Below are 15,913 nucleotides of genomic sequence, written 5' to 3' on the forward strand. Positions count from 1 at the left end.
TTTGGAAACCACCACCCTCCGACCCGAAAACACCTCTACTTTGATCAAAGGACATTTGAGCGCGTTTTTTTCTCGTGGACGATATTCCTAGGTCGAGGCTCGAGGCTTGGCACCTCCGAAACTAATGATAGTCTAGACGCCCTACAGACTTTCCACTTTGCCTTATGGAGCATTCTCCGTAGGACCCTTTTCCGCGCCCTCGTGCTGAACCTTCTAAGGTTTCCCTCTCCTTCCCTCTCATGTCCACACCAAATGGCAGGATGAGGACTCAACGATTGACCATCCTGCTCGCGGTCGTCCTTCTCGCCTGCTTCTCCCTCGTCTACCTTCGCCCCTCACACCCTCCCGAACAACCTGCCGTGATCCCTCCTCTCGAGCGGATCAAGCACCCTCAACTCCATGCAGGCCAGAGCTCCTACCCTCCCGAGAAGGTGCACCCCATCGCCACCCTGATCCAGAACGCGCAACAGCAGTTCGATCATGTGCAGACTCGCCAATCCAAGACCTTGGCCGAGGCCGTGCAGGAGTACAAGCGTCGCTACAAAATGCACCCGCCACCGCATTTCGACAAGTGGTTCCAGTTCGCCCAGTCTAAGAATGTCCAGCTCGTTGATGAGTTCGACTCTATCTACCACTCGCTGCTACCCTTCTGGGCGCTGAAGCCGGAGGTCATTCGTGCGCGCGCTCGCGAGACACTGGGATTCGACAACGCTGTGATTGGGCTTCTGATTCGCGATGGCAAGGTGACTCTCACCGAAGGTGGCGGTGATGATCGCAAGTGGCAGCGTGACGCCACGGTCGGCATGATGAAGGACTTTGTCCGATACCTGCCGGACATGGATTTGGTCTTCAACACGCACGACGAGCCCCGCGTGGTCATCCCCGGTGACGATCTCCAGCGATTGGTGCAGACCGCTACGGACCAAGTAATCCCGGCCTCTTTCAACAGGAAGAGCCCGACGAATGCGTGGTCGCCTCGCGCCTCTGATTTGAACAAGGGAGATCGGATCGACGAGGTGCGCACGACTCGCTTCAACCGGTTTGCGCACCAGCCTACCTGGACCAACTCGCGCCAGTCCTGCCCCGTCGATAGCCCTGCACGGTCCATTGAGGAGGACGCATCGGATAACGTCGACCCGTACGCGTACGGCGAGTTGGGCTTTATCTACAACACCACCGCCTTCTCCGATATATGCCATACCCCGTCTCTTCGCTACACCTATGGATTTTTCGATCGACCGAATGCCTTCGATGTCGTCCATGACCTATTCCCCATTTTCTCGCAGAGCAAGGTCTCTAGCTTCCAGGACATTCTCTACCCCAGCCCGTGGTATTGGGTCGACAAGGTGCCTTACGACCGACACAAAGATTACTCCTGGGAAGCCAAGTCCGATCATATGTACTGGCGTGGATCCACCACCGGTGGTTTCTCGCGTGCGGGCGGCTGGCGCCGACAACACCGGCAGCAGTTTGTCGACAACGTGAACTCCCTCGGCCAGACTAAAATTCTCGTGAAGCAGCCGGATAACTCGTGGGCCTCACAGGAGGTCAACCAAGAGCAGTATCAAGATAAATTCGACGTCAAGTTCACCTTCATTGGACAGTGTGATCCCGACGACTGCCACGCACAGGAAGAGTACTTTGAAGTAGTCAAGCCTGCTGGACAGCAGGATGCGTGGGCTCACAAGTTCCTGGTCGACGTGGACGGCAATGCCTTCAGTGGGCGATTCTATGCGTTCCTGCTGAGCAACAGCTTCGTCTACAAGTTGGCCCTCTTCCGTGAGTGGCATGACGAGTGGCTCAAGCCCTGGGTGCACTATGTGCCCCTCAGTCTGAAGGGCAATGAATACGTCGAGAGCATGCGGTACTTCGTGTCCGAGGACGAGGGCAAGAAGGCGGCCCCTCAAATTGCCGCCCAGGGTCAAGATTGGGCACAGAAGGTGCTGCGCAATGGAGACCTGGAGGTCTGGTTCTTCCGGTTACTCTTGGAGTGAGTTTTGACCTATCGTTTTCGTATGCTCTGCTAATCGTTATCTCTAGGTATGGACGTCTTGTGGACGACAATAGAGACGAACTCGGCTTCTTTGTTTGATCAAACTCCTCATCTCTTGCTTCCTAGTTGCCCTTTGTATATACCCTAATTTCCTACTGTTCTGCCAACTGAACCCGACTCAGCCTCGTGTGGGAACTCGACGAGATCACGGCCATTTTCCTCGTGCTTGGAATTTTCCTTTTCCTTTTACTCTTACCGCTGCATATTCCCATCATGTCTTAATACCCATCTTCCTTTATGATCCTGCGGGACTTATCTCGGCGTGACACATTGATCTAATCGGCATATGAAGATGAGACTCGGCGTTTTCAAGGTGAAAGCCATTTAAGGCTGAGCATCGCTAAATTCACTATTAAAAAGCAATCATACACTGCCGCTAGCATAGCACCCTACTTGAAACTAGCCAAGCCATGCAGGATGAAGTTTGCCTCTAGAGAGGGGGTGCAGCTGACTAATGAGGCGACGCGCCACCAGCTCCGAGGTTCTCCACCAACCAGCTGTAGAGCTAGCTAGCTCCTCGGATAAGGTTACGCCCTGTTCCCCTATAGCTTCTTTCTCTCCCCACTTCCGGCCCTATTTCTCTCAAGGACCTACTTTTGTCGACGCATGATCGATTCAAAGTGGCTCGTTCCAACATGGGCTTCATCAAGAGTGCCGTCATCTTGACGCTTTCCTTTTCTTATGGCATTTTCACAGTAGTCCTCTACGCTTGCATCTCCATCAAAAATGGCACCTACTTCACTCGCAGGACTGAAAAGGAAACCCTGGAGCTGCAAATTGGTAAGTGATCTGCCATAATGTCTATCTTCACCCTCGATGCACCCAAAAATGCTGTGTGGAAGTAAGAACATTTTTATTAACTGTGCACCCAAAGCTCGTGATCGCCTGTGGGACCTGTCAAAGGATTTTGCCGGTCTCTCCCACCATATAATTACTCTAGCCAGTGGTTTTAAATTCCACTTTGTCAGCAATGAAGCACCCGGCTCACCAGCTGCCTTGAAATCTGATAAGCCGCTGGTTGTCTTCGTTCATGGATTCCCTGACAGTTGGGCCGTATGGCGCCACATCGTCAGCTCATCTTCCCTCCAGGATGCCGCGTGCTTGGTCGCAATTGATCTGCCCGGTTACGGAGGCAGCGAAGGCCTGGAGAAATACTCCGCTACCGGAGTGCTGGAGAAGATGACAGAACTCATCATCACGCTGCGGACCCAATACGGAGTGGACGACGGATTCGAGACGCGCAAGAAGAAGACCATCATCGTTGGCCATGACTGGGGCTGCATCATCTCCATGCGACTTGCGGCCGAGGCCCCATCGCTTGCGGATCGGTTCATTCTGAGTAATGGGCCATTGGTACGGCATCCAATTCTACGTTGGTTATGCCGAAAGCTTACCTTTCATAGCCGGATCTGGTCAAATCCAACTTGATGCGCACGATTGACTCGGCGCGCAAGATGCACAAGGATGCACAGAATGCTCCACGCTCATCACGCCCGCCGCTGCTCCAGGCTATTCGAACCCTCAAGCCCCTATTCCGCCAACTCACGCTATCAGGCTATATCTTCGCGATGCAGCTGCCCGTTCCTCTGGTTGAATACTTACTGATAGGCGGCAACCAGTCGCTCATGAGAGCCGTACACAGGGGTGCCCATGGAAAGGCCGAATTCAACCCCCGCGACGCGGCCGAGTCCATGGCCAGCAGTATGGGTCCGTCTCTCGCGGAGTCCAAGACACAGACCTCCAACGGAGAAACATACCCGAGCACCATCAAATACTCGCGCGAGTTCGCCAACGTGATGAACATGGCCGGCTACTACCGCGACGGTGCATCGACTAGAATCTGGCAGAAGTCGCTTGAGACCATCGCCGGCCTCCACGGGCTCGCGGGCGGCAACGACCTCCGTCGGACCAGTAGCGGAGCAGGACTATTCGACGAAGGAGCTCCCGGGGTGCTGAAAACAAGCTCGACCGTGTTCTGGGGCGAGAAGGACATCGCGCTGGACCCGACGATTTGTCTAGACGGTATGGCCGATTACCTCGTCGGCGGTAGTCAGGTCGTGCTGCTTCCGCGATCAGGCCATTTCACTCCGGTCGAGGTGGAGAGCCGCGCGGCGTTGGAGGCGGCCGTGCAATGGGCCGTGCAGGGTGAGAAGGAGGACGTTGGAGTTGCTGTACAGAGAACGTACAAGGGTGCGAAAGTTATCGTTCGCAGATGAAGGAGCTTGCGGATGGATGGTTATTGCTATGGGCTCGTGCCACCTTATCTGTTTCCCACGGACCCTTGTAAAACCATAGCACCTTGCCGCCACAGCTAACGCTTCGGCCCCTCAGGGGCGGGAGCTGATTTCCTCTTTGATTTCCCGTTGCAATAGTTTCAGAGAGATTTGAGCAATGCATTTATTACCTAGCATCGATCTCTATCAAGCAGAAAAATAGAGCCATCGATAATACCTAAGCTACAAACCGTATCTATTCTTAACAGGGAAAGCTAGGTAGGAAGGAAGCTCGGGGCCGCGGAGACTGGTTCCACCCGATGAGGGGAAAACATGGAAGCATCCGCCTCCACTTTCCCCTCGATGTCTTCATCCGGCGACAGCTCCTGTCTCAGGTACTTCCTTGAAAGCTTGCCACTTCCAAGCTCCGCTCTTCTCATCCTTTCCTCGTATTCACTTTTCTACTTCCCTCTCTACAGTCTCAATTCACCGCCCTGATTGCCACGACGACTGAGAGTCATCTCGCACGACATGATGCACCAGTGAAAAGGCTAGTTTTTCGTCCGCGTCCGCGTCCGGTCCTGGTATCACAGTCCTCTTTTCCTGTGTCTCCGCCGCTCCGTGCCTGGCGTCTACCGGACCTGTCCAAACCGCAAAGCGTTTACAGCGGGTCGTCGCTTCAAGGGTTAAATATAGCTTCGGGCCAACCGTTCCGTTTTAACTCTGTTCACTTTTTGGCCTGCGCTGCTTCTCTTGGAGAGTGATACCTCTCTTTTTTTTTTGCCTTGCGAACGTGGGACTTGACGCATGATGGAGTCCGAGCGGAGGGCAGTTTACTGCACGGTGCGTTTGGACCCCCTTTGTTCCCTTGCCGAGAATGAATGATGTTAATGGGATTGATAGCTCTTGTTGAGCGACAACTACTTGCCGGGTAAGCAATTGGTCTTTCGAGGATGTGTCCGCTCTTCTAACTCGCTCCTCCAGGTGCTATGATCCTCGCGCATTCCTTGCGCGACAATGGCACGAAAGCAAGACTGGTTGCCCTCTTTACGCCAGATACATTGCAAACAGCTACGGTCAATGAATTACGGGTATGTTCAATTCTGCATCCGCAAGGAATGGTCTCGTCACGGTCCATACTAACCTCGATCGAAGACCGTCTATGATGAACTGATCCCCGTGCGCGAACTTGTCAACGGCACTCCTGCAAATTTATGGCTCATGAACCGGCCCGACCTGATCGCCACATTCACCAAAATCGAGCTTTGGCGCCTGACCCAATTCGACCGGATCGTCTACATCGATTGCGATGTCTTGGCCTCAAGGGCTCCGGACGAGCTGCTATCGTTGGAAGTAGACTTTGCGGCCGTGCCGGACGTGGGCTGGCCGGATATTTTCAACAGTGGACTCATGGTTCTTCGACCTAATATGCAGGACTATTATGCACTGAAGGCGCTCGCAGAGCGGGGCATTAGCTTTGATGGAGCCGACCAGGGTCTGCTCAATATGCATTTCCGTGACTGGCACAGGCTAAGCTTCACGTACAATTGCACGCCCAGCGCCAACTACCAGTACATTCCAGCGTACAGGCATTTCCAGAGTACTATCAGTCTGATCCATTTCATCGGTTCGCAGAAACCGTGGAATTTGCCCAGGCAGGTGGTTCCGCAGGAGTCGCCTTACAATCAATTGCTTGGGCAATGGTGGGCTGTGTATGATCGACATTACCGTCCTCCTTTTGTGAGTGCTTACGCCTTGTAAATGATCGGTGGTTCTAATTGTCAACCAGGTTTCTATTCGGCCACCACCGCAAAGTGTTCAGCAGGAGACGTATTCCGCGAAGGCCCCGACTCACGAGCAGTGGCCAGAACCTTATCATGTTCATCACGTCAAGGAGCATGCACCTGTAAGCTTCCACCGCGGAGTTCAGCGGGATGAAGATGTGGCTCAATTGGTGTCGATGACGCATGAGCAGACCCAACCATGGCAGCCATCTCACAATCCGGACCAGGGCCCAGCTACTTCAAGGACAATGCCGGTCCTCAGTGCAGTTCCGCAGTATGTGCGTGGAGAAGAGCATGTCTCAACCTTCATTCCACCATTGCCGCACATACCTGCCTCTGTGTTCCACGCTCTCCAGCAGAGCCATGAAGGATGGCAAGAACCTCCCAAGGAACAAGAACACCCTCAGGAACAGGAACATCACCAACAGGAGCATCATGACCAGACTCATGATGCAGGCCACATCTATCAACCGCAGCCTAGCGCGCCCACTCCACCGCTCACCCAGCTGTACCAGCCCCCTCGTTCTCCTTCTCCACAGCCGCCGACCTTCGAGGCACCAAAGGCAGAATGGGATGCTTCACGGTGCGTAACTGAGATTGTGAAGTTTCTAGACTAAACTGCTAATATTGCACAGAGAGCCACCGCCGTTGAATACAAAGCCTGAAGGAATCAGCTTACAAGAAAGGACATACTCCATGTCCGAAGACACGAACCTATTCCGACCTCCCCCATCCTACCCTGAAGCCCCGAAGAACATGTACTATCAGGTCCCTGAGACCAAACCAGAGCCGCAGAAAGTCACAAAATTGTTCCCATGGGAGAGCCACGCTCCCAAACCTACTCGCGTCTTTGCACAGGAGTTACCCGTTCCCACCGTCTCATCCGAAGACCAATCTACACCAACCCAAATCAAGGAATCCGATGCACCACCGGAAACACCAACACTGCGATCACAGTATGGGTCACCCACGGAATCCTGGGACACATACACGCGCTCAAATGTATGGGACGAGGACCCGCATATTCAAAAATACATTGAATCAATGCAACAAGTCCGCCACGGACGCACCCAAGTGATCTCAGGCTCCAGCCAATCCAGCACGAGCCAGGGCTCAGCATCCAGCAGCTTCAGCGGGCGCCGACCCAGCATCAAGCTAACCGACTTCCCAACCGCAGTTGAGCGGCCCAGCCTCCCCGTAACGCCCGCACCGGTCCAGCCCGGCGCCCATGAAGAAGCATCCGCGGAGATAACCCTTCCTACCGCCGAAGGTGTTCCGGACCAGGAGGACTGGGTGGGTGTCACAGTTGATGCGTTTTCCCAAATCCTCCGAGCAACATACTTATTGTGGCAATATACAGAATCCTCTGGCCCGGTTGGAAGAGCTGCGCCGTCGGCAGTCGGCAGTTTTGGAGAGTTCCGACTATTTGCATAGGAGGCCTTCTCAGGACCCGGCCTCTACCGAGCGGGAAGGTGCGCCCGATGCTGGAGATGGGTCTGGACAGCGTTGAGATTGTGTGGCTTTTGGGAAATTCTCGATACTTGTGTTCATGATCTAGCGAACAGAAATTTTCATTGGATTTTGTTTCATTCGTTTTATGAGCGACCTAGTCACGCTTTGTATATCGCATTTGCATCTGGTCGATAATTGAGCTGGATTTTGAGTCTGCTTATGAGGGACTTGCCTCGTGTGTGTCTTACGCCCTCGCCGAACCCGCTTGTACATACTGCATATATCTTTCGTCGCAGCATAGTAATGATCACAAGCGCGGGGTCGTAGGAGATTACGTTGCCTTCCTATGTCTCACTGGCGTCTAACTTTGTAGTTGCGATCAGTCTTACGCGGGGCCCTGAGGATCAGTACCATAAATGGAAAGGTGCAATATTCACAGGGATATACGAGCTGCATCACAAGATACTCCAATGGATACTGGTTAAAAGTATATTTCTGGAATAGCTCAAGCTTCAGCCTTGGACTGGTAATAAAGCGTGGAATTGCAAAGAGCCCAAAACGTCGATCAGTGTGGCTTTGAAGCTGCTGCTTCCATCCTCACAGAGTCCATTCCGTTCAACCATTACGTTGAGGTCGAGCGCTACCATCAGCTCAGGGCAGTGACTAACAATGCTTGGCGGATGCAGAATCGTGGTGCAACGAAGCGAGCCGCTGCAAGTCTTGGGCGGAAAGGCGGTCATTTTCCGCATCAATTACGCAGGCCGTCATATTCTATACGTAATCCTTGGAGATAACTCAGATCAACGCTACCGAGAGCTCGGGCTTACCTCAATCTCAAATCCCGCACACCTCTACCGATCTCCGTTTCAGTAAAGATGCGCTGATGGGGGCTCAGCCGCAGAGCATTATTTACCTGCCTTTTAGGGTAAACTTAACGGGCGCAATCGACCAATAAAAGAGCAGCAAATGGCGTTTAAGGTCGTGCTGATTTTCGTCCTAGAGCAAGCTAAAGTCGGGGCCGAGCCGGTGAGAAAACAGGTCGGGGCCCGAGGCCCCGTTCTACGCGAAATCGAACAGTCCTAGTGGATCGGGGCTTGCAATGCATTTTCTCTCATCTTCTCTCGTCGGCTAGGCAGGCCAATCGAGTTGATTCTTGGGATCATCACTGCCGGGAGCGATGTTTGGGGTAAGGACGCCTGGACAACACTACGAAAGTCAAAATGTCAGCCCAAAGTCAAAGCTAAACGTTAAAAACAAAACCTTATGTAAATCCCGAATCCTTGTACGTAGTCGTCTGAGTCAACAACCGGAGGATCAGTAAATAGTCTTTGGCCGATTTGGTGGTTGACAGAATCCACCGAAGGCCGATGGAAGAAATTTCAAACTCTAAAGCACATGGGGGGATGCACCGTTTCGGTAATCGGACAACTCTACGTTCTGGGCAAATGGGGTTCACAGGGACCGGAGTACGACTGCGCTCCCCGAATTGCCCCAGACAGAGCACCCGACACAGGTCTAGTCACGTCCGTTTGCCGGGCTGCGGCCAGACCCAAGATCATACGACGCTGGTTGGGCGCACAAGGCTTGGAGGGGCCACACGGTCGATTCGACGAAGAATGAGAATCTGGATAATTAGTCACGGTAGACACAGCCCGAGGTCATTATTGGACAACCGTCCGACGCTCGGCCCGGTTGGCATCCACGCAAGCCAATACGAAGGCGCAACGGAATGTTCGGCGGGTCTTCCATGGAACCCGTTCCTGAGCTTTTGCCTCCCACGGGGCAAAATCGGCGCGGCGGAGCATGCAGTGGACCCGGAACTCAAAAACCGAGATTCTTCTTATTAAGAGAAACTACCTACCCCAGTTCCTCCCCTCTTTCTATTCTTTCCCCAGGCAGATCGTCGCATTGACTCGTGTTGACTCTTGTTTATATCCTCTGCTTCCCCAGTTCCCCGGCTTTTTTCTTTTGTTTCTTTTGCCATTGAGAAACTGGTCATGGAGTCGGTCACCCCCCAGCCTCCGGCTTATACCAACGACAAGATTGAGGCTCGTGAGGAGCAGAAGTGGGAGCCTGCCTTTGATGACGAGAATGCTCTCAAGCAAGGCGAGGTTCAAGATGCCTTTGGTAACGAGGAGTATGCGGAGATCAAGTACAAGACTCTGAAGTGGTGGTATGTATCTGTTTCCTTTTCCTTGATACATGGGATGAAATGATTCTAACCCGACCCAGGCAATGTGGTCTGTTGATGATTTGCGAGTCCGTTTCCCTGGGTGTTTTGTCGCTGCCTGCGGCCGTGGCTACCCTGGGTCTGGCCCCCGGTATCATTTTGATCGTCGGTCTCGGTCTCCTCGCGACCTATACCGGATACAACATCGGCCTGATGCGTGAACGGTACCCTCACATCCAGAACCTGGGTGACGCCGGTGAGATCCTGTTGGGATCCTTCGGTCGTGAGCTGTTCGGCACTGGTCAGTTCCTGTTCTGTATCTTCGTCATGGGCAGTCACATCTTGACCTTCCGCGTCATGATGAACACCATCACCGACCACGGCACCTGCTCCATTGTCTTTGCTCTCGTCGGCATGCTCATCTCGCTGGTGCTGTCCATTCCCCGTACTATGCGCGGCATGACCTGGATCTCTTTCTTCTCTTTCCTCAGCATCTTCAGTGCCGTCTTGATCACCATGATCTCCGTCTCCGTGGAGGAGCACCCCGGCCGTGTGATCGAGGCCACCGTCGAGACAGACCTGTACACTGCCTTCCAGGCCGTCTCCAACATTGTCTTCGCCTACTGCGCCCACGTCGCTTTCTTCGGTCTCATCGCCGAGATGGAGTCCCCCAAGGACTTCAAGAAGTCCCTCTTCATGCTCCAGGGCTTCGAGATCTGCCTGTACCTCACCGCCGGTGTCGTCATCTACTACTACGTCGGTAATACCGTCGAGTCCCCTGCCCTCATCTCCGCCGGCCCTCTCATGAAGAAGGTCGCCTTCGGCATTGCCATCCCCACCATCATCGGCGCCGGTGTCGTGAACGGTCACATCGGTCTGAAGTACATCTACTTCCGTCTGACCGCAAAGTCCGACCTGATCCACTCGCGCGGCTGGAAGTCCGTCGGCCTGTGGCTCGGTCTGGGCGTTTCCTGCTGGGTCGTGGCCTGGATCATCGCCGAGGCCATTCCCGTCTTCAGCGACCTGAACAGTCTGATCAGTGCCCTCTTCGCCAGTTGGTTCAGCTACGGTCTGTCTGGTATCTACTGGCTGCACCTGAACGCCGGCCAGTGGTTCGCCTCGCCGCGCAAGATCGCGCTCACCATTCTCAACGTCGCTATTGCCCTCTTCGGTCTTGCGTTGTGTGTTCTTGGTCTGTATGCCTCTGGCACTGCCATCCACAATGATACAAGCACGTCCAGCTTTAGCTGCAAGAACGATGCTTAAAGTATCTTCTCTACGCTTTCGGATGTTTTTACGTATATTTGCATTGGCATTTGCATCATGAGCATTGCGTGATTCTGGTCTATAGAATAGAACCATATATTTAGATTACTGGTTAATCATATTATTTCACTGCTACCTTCCTTCCAAATATCTCTGTAAATTGTAGTCAGTTGTGCGGCTCTGAAGCAAGAGGCCTAAGCTCTGTGGGGAGAGGCCTGAGCGGACTCCATATAAATCTGGAGCTGCTCTACGTCAATCAAGGCAGTTTGCCATGGTTCTTGGACTCGCTCGGCCTCGAACATTCATATTGAACTTGTATTTTCCTACTTTACTCCCCACAGAAGCCACCATCACCGATCCTTCTTACAGACCTGCCATCACAATGTCCGAATATCCCACTTGAATATCCCTATCCAAACAAAGGACCTCCACGAAGTATGCACGATCACCGACAGACGATTCAGCCGATGGAAGGCACCTAACAATGGACACTACCCTTGATGACTCTAACAATATACTACCGATTACAACCTCCCCTATTCTACCTCTCCCTCATTCACGAAGCCCAAGGCTCTAATGAACCCGGAGCAGGCGAGCTTTGTGCAACGGGTTGCGCAAAGCGAACCTCCATCTAGAGCGCTGAATAAAAACGAGGTGACGTGAATTGCCGGGGTGGGCGGTACTTATTGAGAGTCTTGTCGAGGGAGATGTTGCGGATGTGGGAAGCTTGGGACGGTGAGGGATATAGTCTAGCCTGATTGAGCTAATTTGAATGAAGAGAGAAGGAAAATATGGAGGAGTGCCAGTTTCCTGCAGCATTGTTTTCTGTTTACAAGGACCGAACAAACACCGATATGAAATACTGTAGACAGGTGAATCGGGGATTGATATTTTCATTCAGTCGTTAATGGTAATGATGGTAATGATAACAAGGCGCTGTGCTAAAAATGGCATGCCGCTGTCTAATCTCTGGGAATGCGATGTGAAATCAAAACCAGTGGTGACTGAACTTTTGAAAAGCCTCACGACTCAAGGTTGAAAGAAACGGCAAAGACGCTATTCTGCCCAAAAAAGAGCATTGAAATACAGACATTCGCGAATGAGTACCTCTCCATATCGTCAAAGGCCATCGTGAAGCCGCTTCCCACGGACCGAAAAGAAGTTGTTCTGTTTGATGTGCTTTGCTTTGCCAGTCTTTTCATCGTAGAGGCAGAAGCCGTGGATTGCAGCGTTAGGGGGGGGTATAGACTACATATAAATGAGCCACGAGCCATAACGTAAACCATATGACCCGGAAGGGGCGGATAGACAAAAGAGGGGAAGGCTAAACTTACGATGGAGTGAGATCGCAAAGTCGTCAGGGTCTGGGTTGGAGATTCTGTGGAGACCAAGCTGATCATATTGCTTTAGCACATTCTTAGGTTTCAATAGACAAAGTGCGAAGACGAACCTTGTCGGACATGTAAGTAACTTGGTTCTCGCCGTAGACGGTCTGCCGAGTGACCTGTGGTGGAGAAGTCTGCCCTTCTCTGATCTTTTCTTGGTCCGGCCAAGAGTAGAGTGTTTCTTGGAGCTTTCCTTTAAGGATCTGCTCGGTAGTTAGCCGAAATGTTCGAATTTCAAATCGAGGTGCTGAAGGTTGTTTACCTTCATAACGCAGTGTGCGTTGGCGTGGTCATGAATGGCGCTTCCCTTCTGGGGAGACCATACAAGAATTAGCTAGCAAAGCGGGAATTAGTACAGGCATTTTCCAAGTTGGCTTGATGTCCTGCGGACTGAGCGTCAGCGATTCGGAAGATCAATTGACTCACCAGGTTGCTCTTGCCATTTCCCTCGTCAATCAAGTTCCTTGTGTAAGCCCTGCTGGTATCGCCCAGGGCGTAGGATTCCCACTCTGATGAATTGGAAATGTACTTCTCCATCAGTTGCTGGATGTTCATAGGGTCGACATCATCGGAGTCGAGACCGGAGCTTGAGCCCAGGGCAGTCCTGAGGTCCTCCACAAGTTTTTCGAATGCATCAAAGTCTCTCTCGGAGTTTGAAGGTGAACCAGATCCGTCCTTGAGAAACGGCATGATACCTGATGCCCTGAAATGGAGCAGAAAGAAGTGAAAGATGGTTCCTGTCAACACGGGATCGGGACCTAAGAGCGTTATCGGAGGTAAGTTCGGATACAAGAGTAAAATGATCGAAAGGAATGACGCTGTCCTTGAAGCGCTCTTCGGCTCTCAGGTATTTATACTCAAATAGGGCCGGAATATCGGGTCACATGAGACCAGTCCGATCCCAATTGATGATCATCGAAAGCCGGAATGGCGAAAGATCGAGACATGCTCCGTTCGTGCCCTCGATAAGCGATAAGGAAGTTGATGCCTTGCAGCCTGCGAAAAAACCGAACGCTATGACATAGTTTCCTGCCTGAGGCCAGCACCCCGCCGCCCTGCCTTAGTAAGAGGAGTGCCACAATTCAAAGATTGTGTCTCCGCCAACTCACGTCTTTGTTCTGCACTTGCATTGCGAAGGGAAACGCACCGAGGCGTTTCCTGTATTCTATCGACTGACCTTACCTGTTCTTTCTTCTCTGACCGTCAGAGTCCCCCAACCGCAAAAATGGCGACTACCATGGACAAGGTTAGTGCGCTCAGGATCGCGCATGCAATTACCTTCATGAAAATCGCTAACAACGTCATGCCTGCTTATAGATCAAGGACATTGAGTCCGAGATGGCCAAGACCCAGAAGAACAAGAACACCTCCTTCCATTTGGGTACGAATGCCCCCGAACGAACATTTCAACGAACATTTCAACGAAGATTTCTTCGACCGTGAACAGACAGAGCTGACAATCGGTGAAGGACAATTGAAGGCAAAGCTTGCTAAGCTCAAGCGCGAGCTGTTGACGCCTACCGGAGGTGGTGGTGGCGGTGCTGGTGGTGAGTGCTTCGAATCCGTGATACTGCGCATGGTCCGCTCAGTCGCTAATGACGTCTCAGCTGGTTTCGATGTTGCTCGTACTGGTGTTGCCAGTGTGTAAGTCAAATCCAGGTGGCACTATATATACAGTGTGAAATATACTCATGCTGATCCCTACAGTGGTTTCATTGGTTTCCCCTCCGTCGGAAAGAGTACTCTGATGAGCAAATTGACAGGCCAGCATTCCGAAGGTCCGTTTGAAGCAATATACACTGTGCTATCACCCGCTGACATGGTTTTACAGCGGCGGCTTATGAGTTCACAACCCTCACGACTGTTCCCGGACAGGTCATGTACAACGGTGCCAAAATTCAGATTCTCGATCTTCCTGGAATTATTCAAGGTGCCAAGGATGGTAAGGGTCGTGGTCGTCAGGTCATTGCTGTGGCCAAGACCTGCCATCTCATCTTCATTGTTCTCGACGTGAACAAGCCCCTGGTCGACAAGCGCGTCATCGAGAACGAATTGGAGGGCTTTGGTATTCGCATCAACAAGTCCCCGCCCAACATCAACTTCAAGAAGAAGGACAAGGGTGGTATTGCCATCACGAGCACCGTCCCCTTGACCAACATTAGTCACGAGGTGAGTTTTGCCGTCGAGGATGTTACAAACGGTTGCTGACTCCAGGAAAGGAAATCAAAGCCGTGATGAACGAGTACAAGATCTCGTCTGCCGATATTGCCATCCGTTGCGATGCGACGATCGACGACCTGATTGATGTTCTGGAAGCCAAGAGCCGCAGTTACATTCCCGTCGTCTATGCGCTCAACAAGATTGACGCTATCTCCATCGAGGAGTTGGATCTTCTTTACCGTATTCCCAACGCCGTCCCCATCAGTTCCGAGCATGGCTGGAATATCGATGAGCTGCTGGAGATGATGTGGGAGAAGCTCAACCTTCGACGAATCTATACCAAGCCCAAGGGCAAGGCTCCTGACTACTCGGCACCTGTTGTGCTTCGTTCCCACGGATGCACGGTGGAAGACTTCGTAAGGACCTGTGTCGCCCTAATATGGTGAATCTTGCTAACTGTTTGCAGTGTAACGCCATTCACCGTACGATCAAGGATCAGTTTAAACACGCCATCGTGTATGGCCGCTCTGTCAAGCATCAGCCCCAACGAGTTGGTCTTTCGCACGAGCTTGCCGATGAGGATATTGGTACGTGCCCTTCCCCATCTATACCCGGGTGATATCAAAGCAATACCGAATCTGACCTTTCCATAGTGTCCATTGTGAAGCGGTAAAGGACCGAACACCAATCCTTGACCGTCACAGCCCGCGTTGGAAGCTACAAGCTGATCCAGACCACGCTGGGAGGTGGCGGGTGGCCTGTGCCCGGATGTTTCTACCCCTGTCTTGCTGACAGGTACGGCTTCTGGGATACAGTCCCCGGGAAACGCCACGGGAACCGAGTGTGAGTGGACCATGAGGATCATTTCCGCTCATGAATGGGGGCATCAAAAGTCCCACGGCTTAGGGAGAGCTCGTTTACTGGGGCTCCGAGAACCCTGTCCGGGCCGTGTGTACGTTGCTTGCTGATTGTGATTTTCGCTCGTATCCCACGGTGCCTTGGCCGGTCCAGCATGGGCTGAATTGGCGAGGGTCTCGTCGAGTTGGAGATATCCATGTCCACTCAGAGGCAGCACGGGGTGTGAGGATGTCATGACATGTTTTCGATGGCCTTGGCAGGCGCCAGGTTTGTTTTTTCTTGCTACTCCTTTGAAGCGATCGGTCCATATTGTCATTATGATTACCCATTCCTCCTTGGGAATTCCTTCGTTTCTCCTGTTGATAAGCCAAAGAATAAGAATCAAAAAGTTCTAGATCGAGGTCTTCATCTGGGCATGGCAAACCAGCCCGCCGCTGCATACAACCTCGGGTGGTTGCAAAAAGAATTAGGCCATAGTTCTTATTTGCTTTTGTTGCCCGAACCAGTCTCTTTATCCCACGCAATATCGACCTGCAGCAGGAACAAAGAAACAAGCACGCCACACTGCCCCT

At 52.4% G+C, this 15,913-nt stretch overlaps 6 protein-coding genes across 6 annotated transcripts; 5 read left to right on the forward strand and 1 right to left on the reverse strand.

Moving 5' to 3' along the window:
- Positions 1-239: 239 nt before the first annotated feature.
- Positions 240-2,092, forward strand: N7498_001194 (putative capsule-associated protein CAP1; the record flags this gene model as incomplete). The annotated part of the gene is made up of 2 exons (XM_058448257.1): positions 240-1,990; positions 2,041-2,092. The coding sequence occupies 2 exons, from the start codon at positions 240-242 to the stop codon at positions 2,090-2,092; spliced, it is 1,803 nt and encodes a 600-aa protein (XP_058313668.1).
- Positions 2,093-2,688: 596 nt separating this feature from the next.
- N7498_001195 (alpha/beta fold hydrolase) lies at positions 2,689-4,269 on the forward strand (the record flags this gene model as incomplete). The annotated part of the gene is made up of 3 exons (XM_058448258.1): positions 2,689-2,833; positions 2,928-3,406; positions 3,457-4,269. 3 exons carry the CDS (start codon positions 2,689-2,691, stop codon positions 4,267-4,269), a joined length of 1,437 nt encoding a protein of 478 aa, XP_058313669.1.
- An 804-nt stretch (positions 4,270-5,073) lies between these two features.
- Positions 5,074-7,484, forward strand: N7498_001196 (uncharacterized protein; the record flags this gene model as incomplete). The annotated part of the gene is made up of 6 exons (XM_058448259.1): positions 5,074-5,109; positions 5,170-5,197; positions 5,251-5,357; positions 5,422-6,006; positions 6,056-6,633; positions 6,686-7,484. The coding sequence occupies 6 exons, from the start codon at positions 5,074-5,076 to the stop codon at positions 7,482-7,484; spliced, it is 2,133 nt and encodes a 710-aa protein (XP_058313670.1).
- Positions 7,485-9,499: 2,015 nt separating this feature from the next.
- Positions 9,500-10,938, forward strand: N7498_001197 (uncharacterized protein; the record flags this gene model as incomplete). The annotated part of the gene is made up of 2 exons (XM_058448260.1): positions 9,500-9,675; positions 9,735-10,938. The coding sequence occupies 2 exons, from the start codon at positions 9,500-9,502 to the stop codon at positions 10,936-10,938; spliced, it is 1,380 nt and encodes a 459-aa protein (XP_058313671.1).
- A 1,231-nt stretch (positions 10,939-12,169) lies between these two features.
- Positions 12,170-13,013, reverse strand: N7498_001198 (putative cysteine dioxygenase Cdo1; the record flags this gene model as incomplete). Its single annotated transcript, XM_058448261.1, has 5 exons — positions 12,170-12,186; positions 12,273-12,330; positions 12,389-12,526; positions 12,586-12,657; positions 12,750-13,013. The coding sequence occupies 5 exons, from the start codon at positions 13,011-13,013 to the stop codon at positions 12,170-12,172; spliced, it is 549 nt and encodes a 182-aa protein (XP_058313672.1).
- Positions 13,014-13,548: 535 nt separating this feature from the next.
- On the forward strand, positions 13,549-15,156 carry N7498_001199 (GTP-binding protein RBG1; the record flags this gene model as incomplete). Its single annotated transcript, XM_058448262.1, has 9 exons — positions 13,549-13,569; positions 13,641-13,704; positions 13,793-13,870; positions 13,931-13,967; positions 14,031-14,101; positions 14,155-14,492; positions 14,543-14,899; positions 14,950-15,070; positions 15,137-15,156. The coding sequence occupies 9 exons, from the start codon at positions 13,549-13,551 to the stop codon at positions 15,154-15,156; spliced, it is 1,107 nt and encodes a 368-aa protein (XP_058313673.1).
- Between the last annotated feature and the right edge of the window lie 757 nt (positions 15,157-15,913).

The sequence above is a fragment of the Penicillium cinerascens genome (genome assembly GCF_028974065.1).
Source record: "Penicillium cinerascens strain IBT 15544 chromosome Unknown contig_16_segment0_segment0, whole genome shotgun sequence".
In the NCBI taxonomy this organism is placed as follows: Eukaryota; Fungi; Ascomycota; class Eurotiomycetes; order Eurotiales; family Aspergillaceae; genus Penicillium; species Penicillium cinerascens.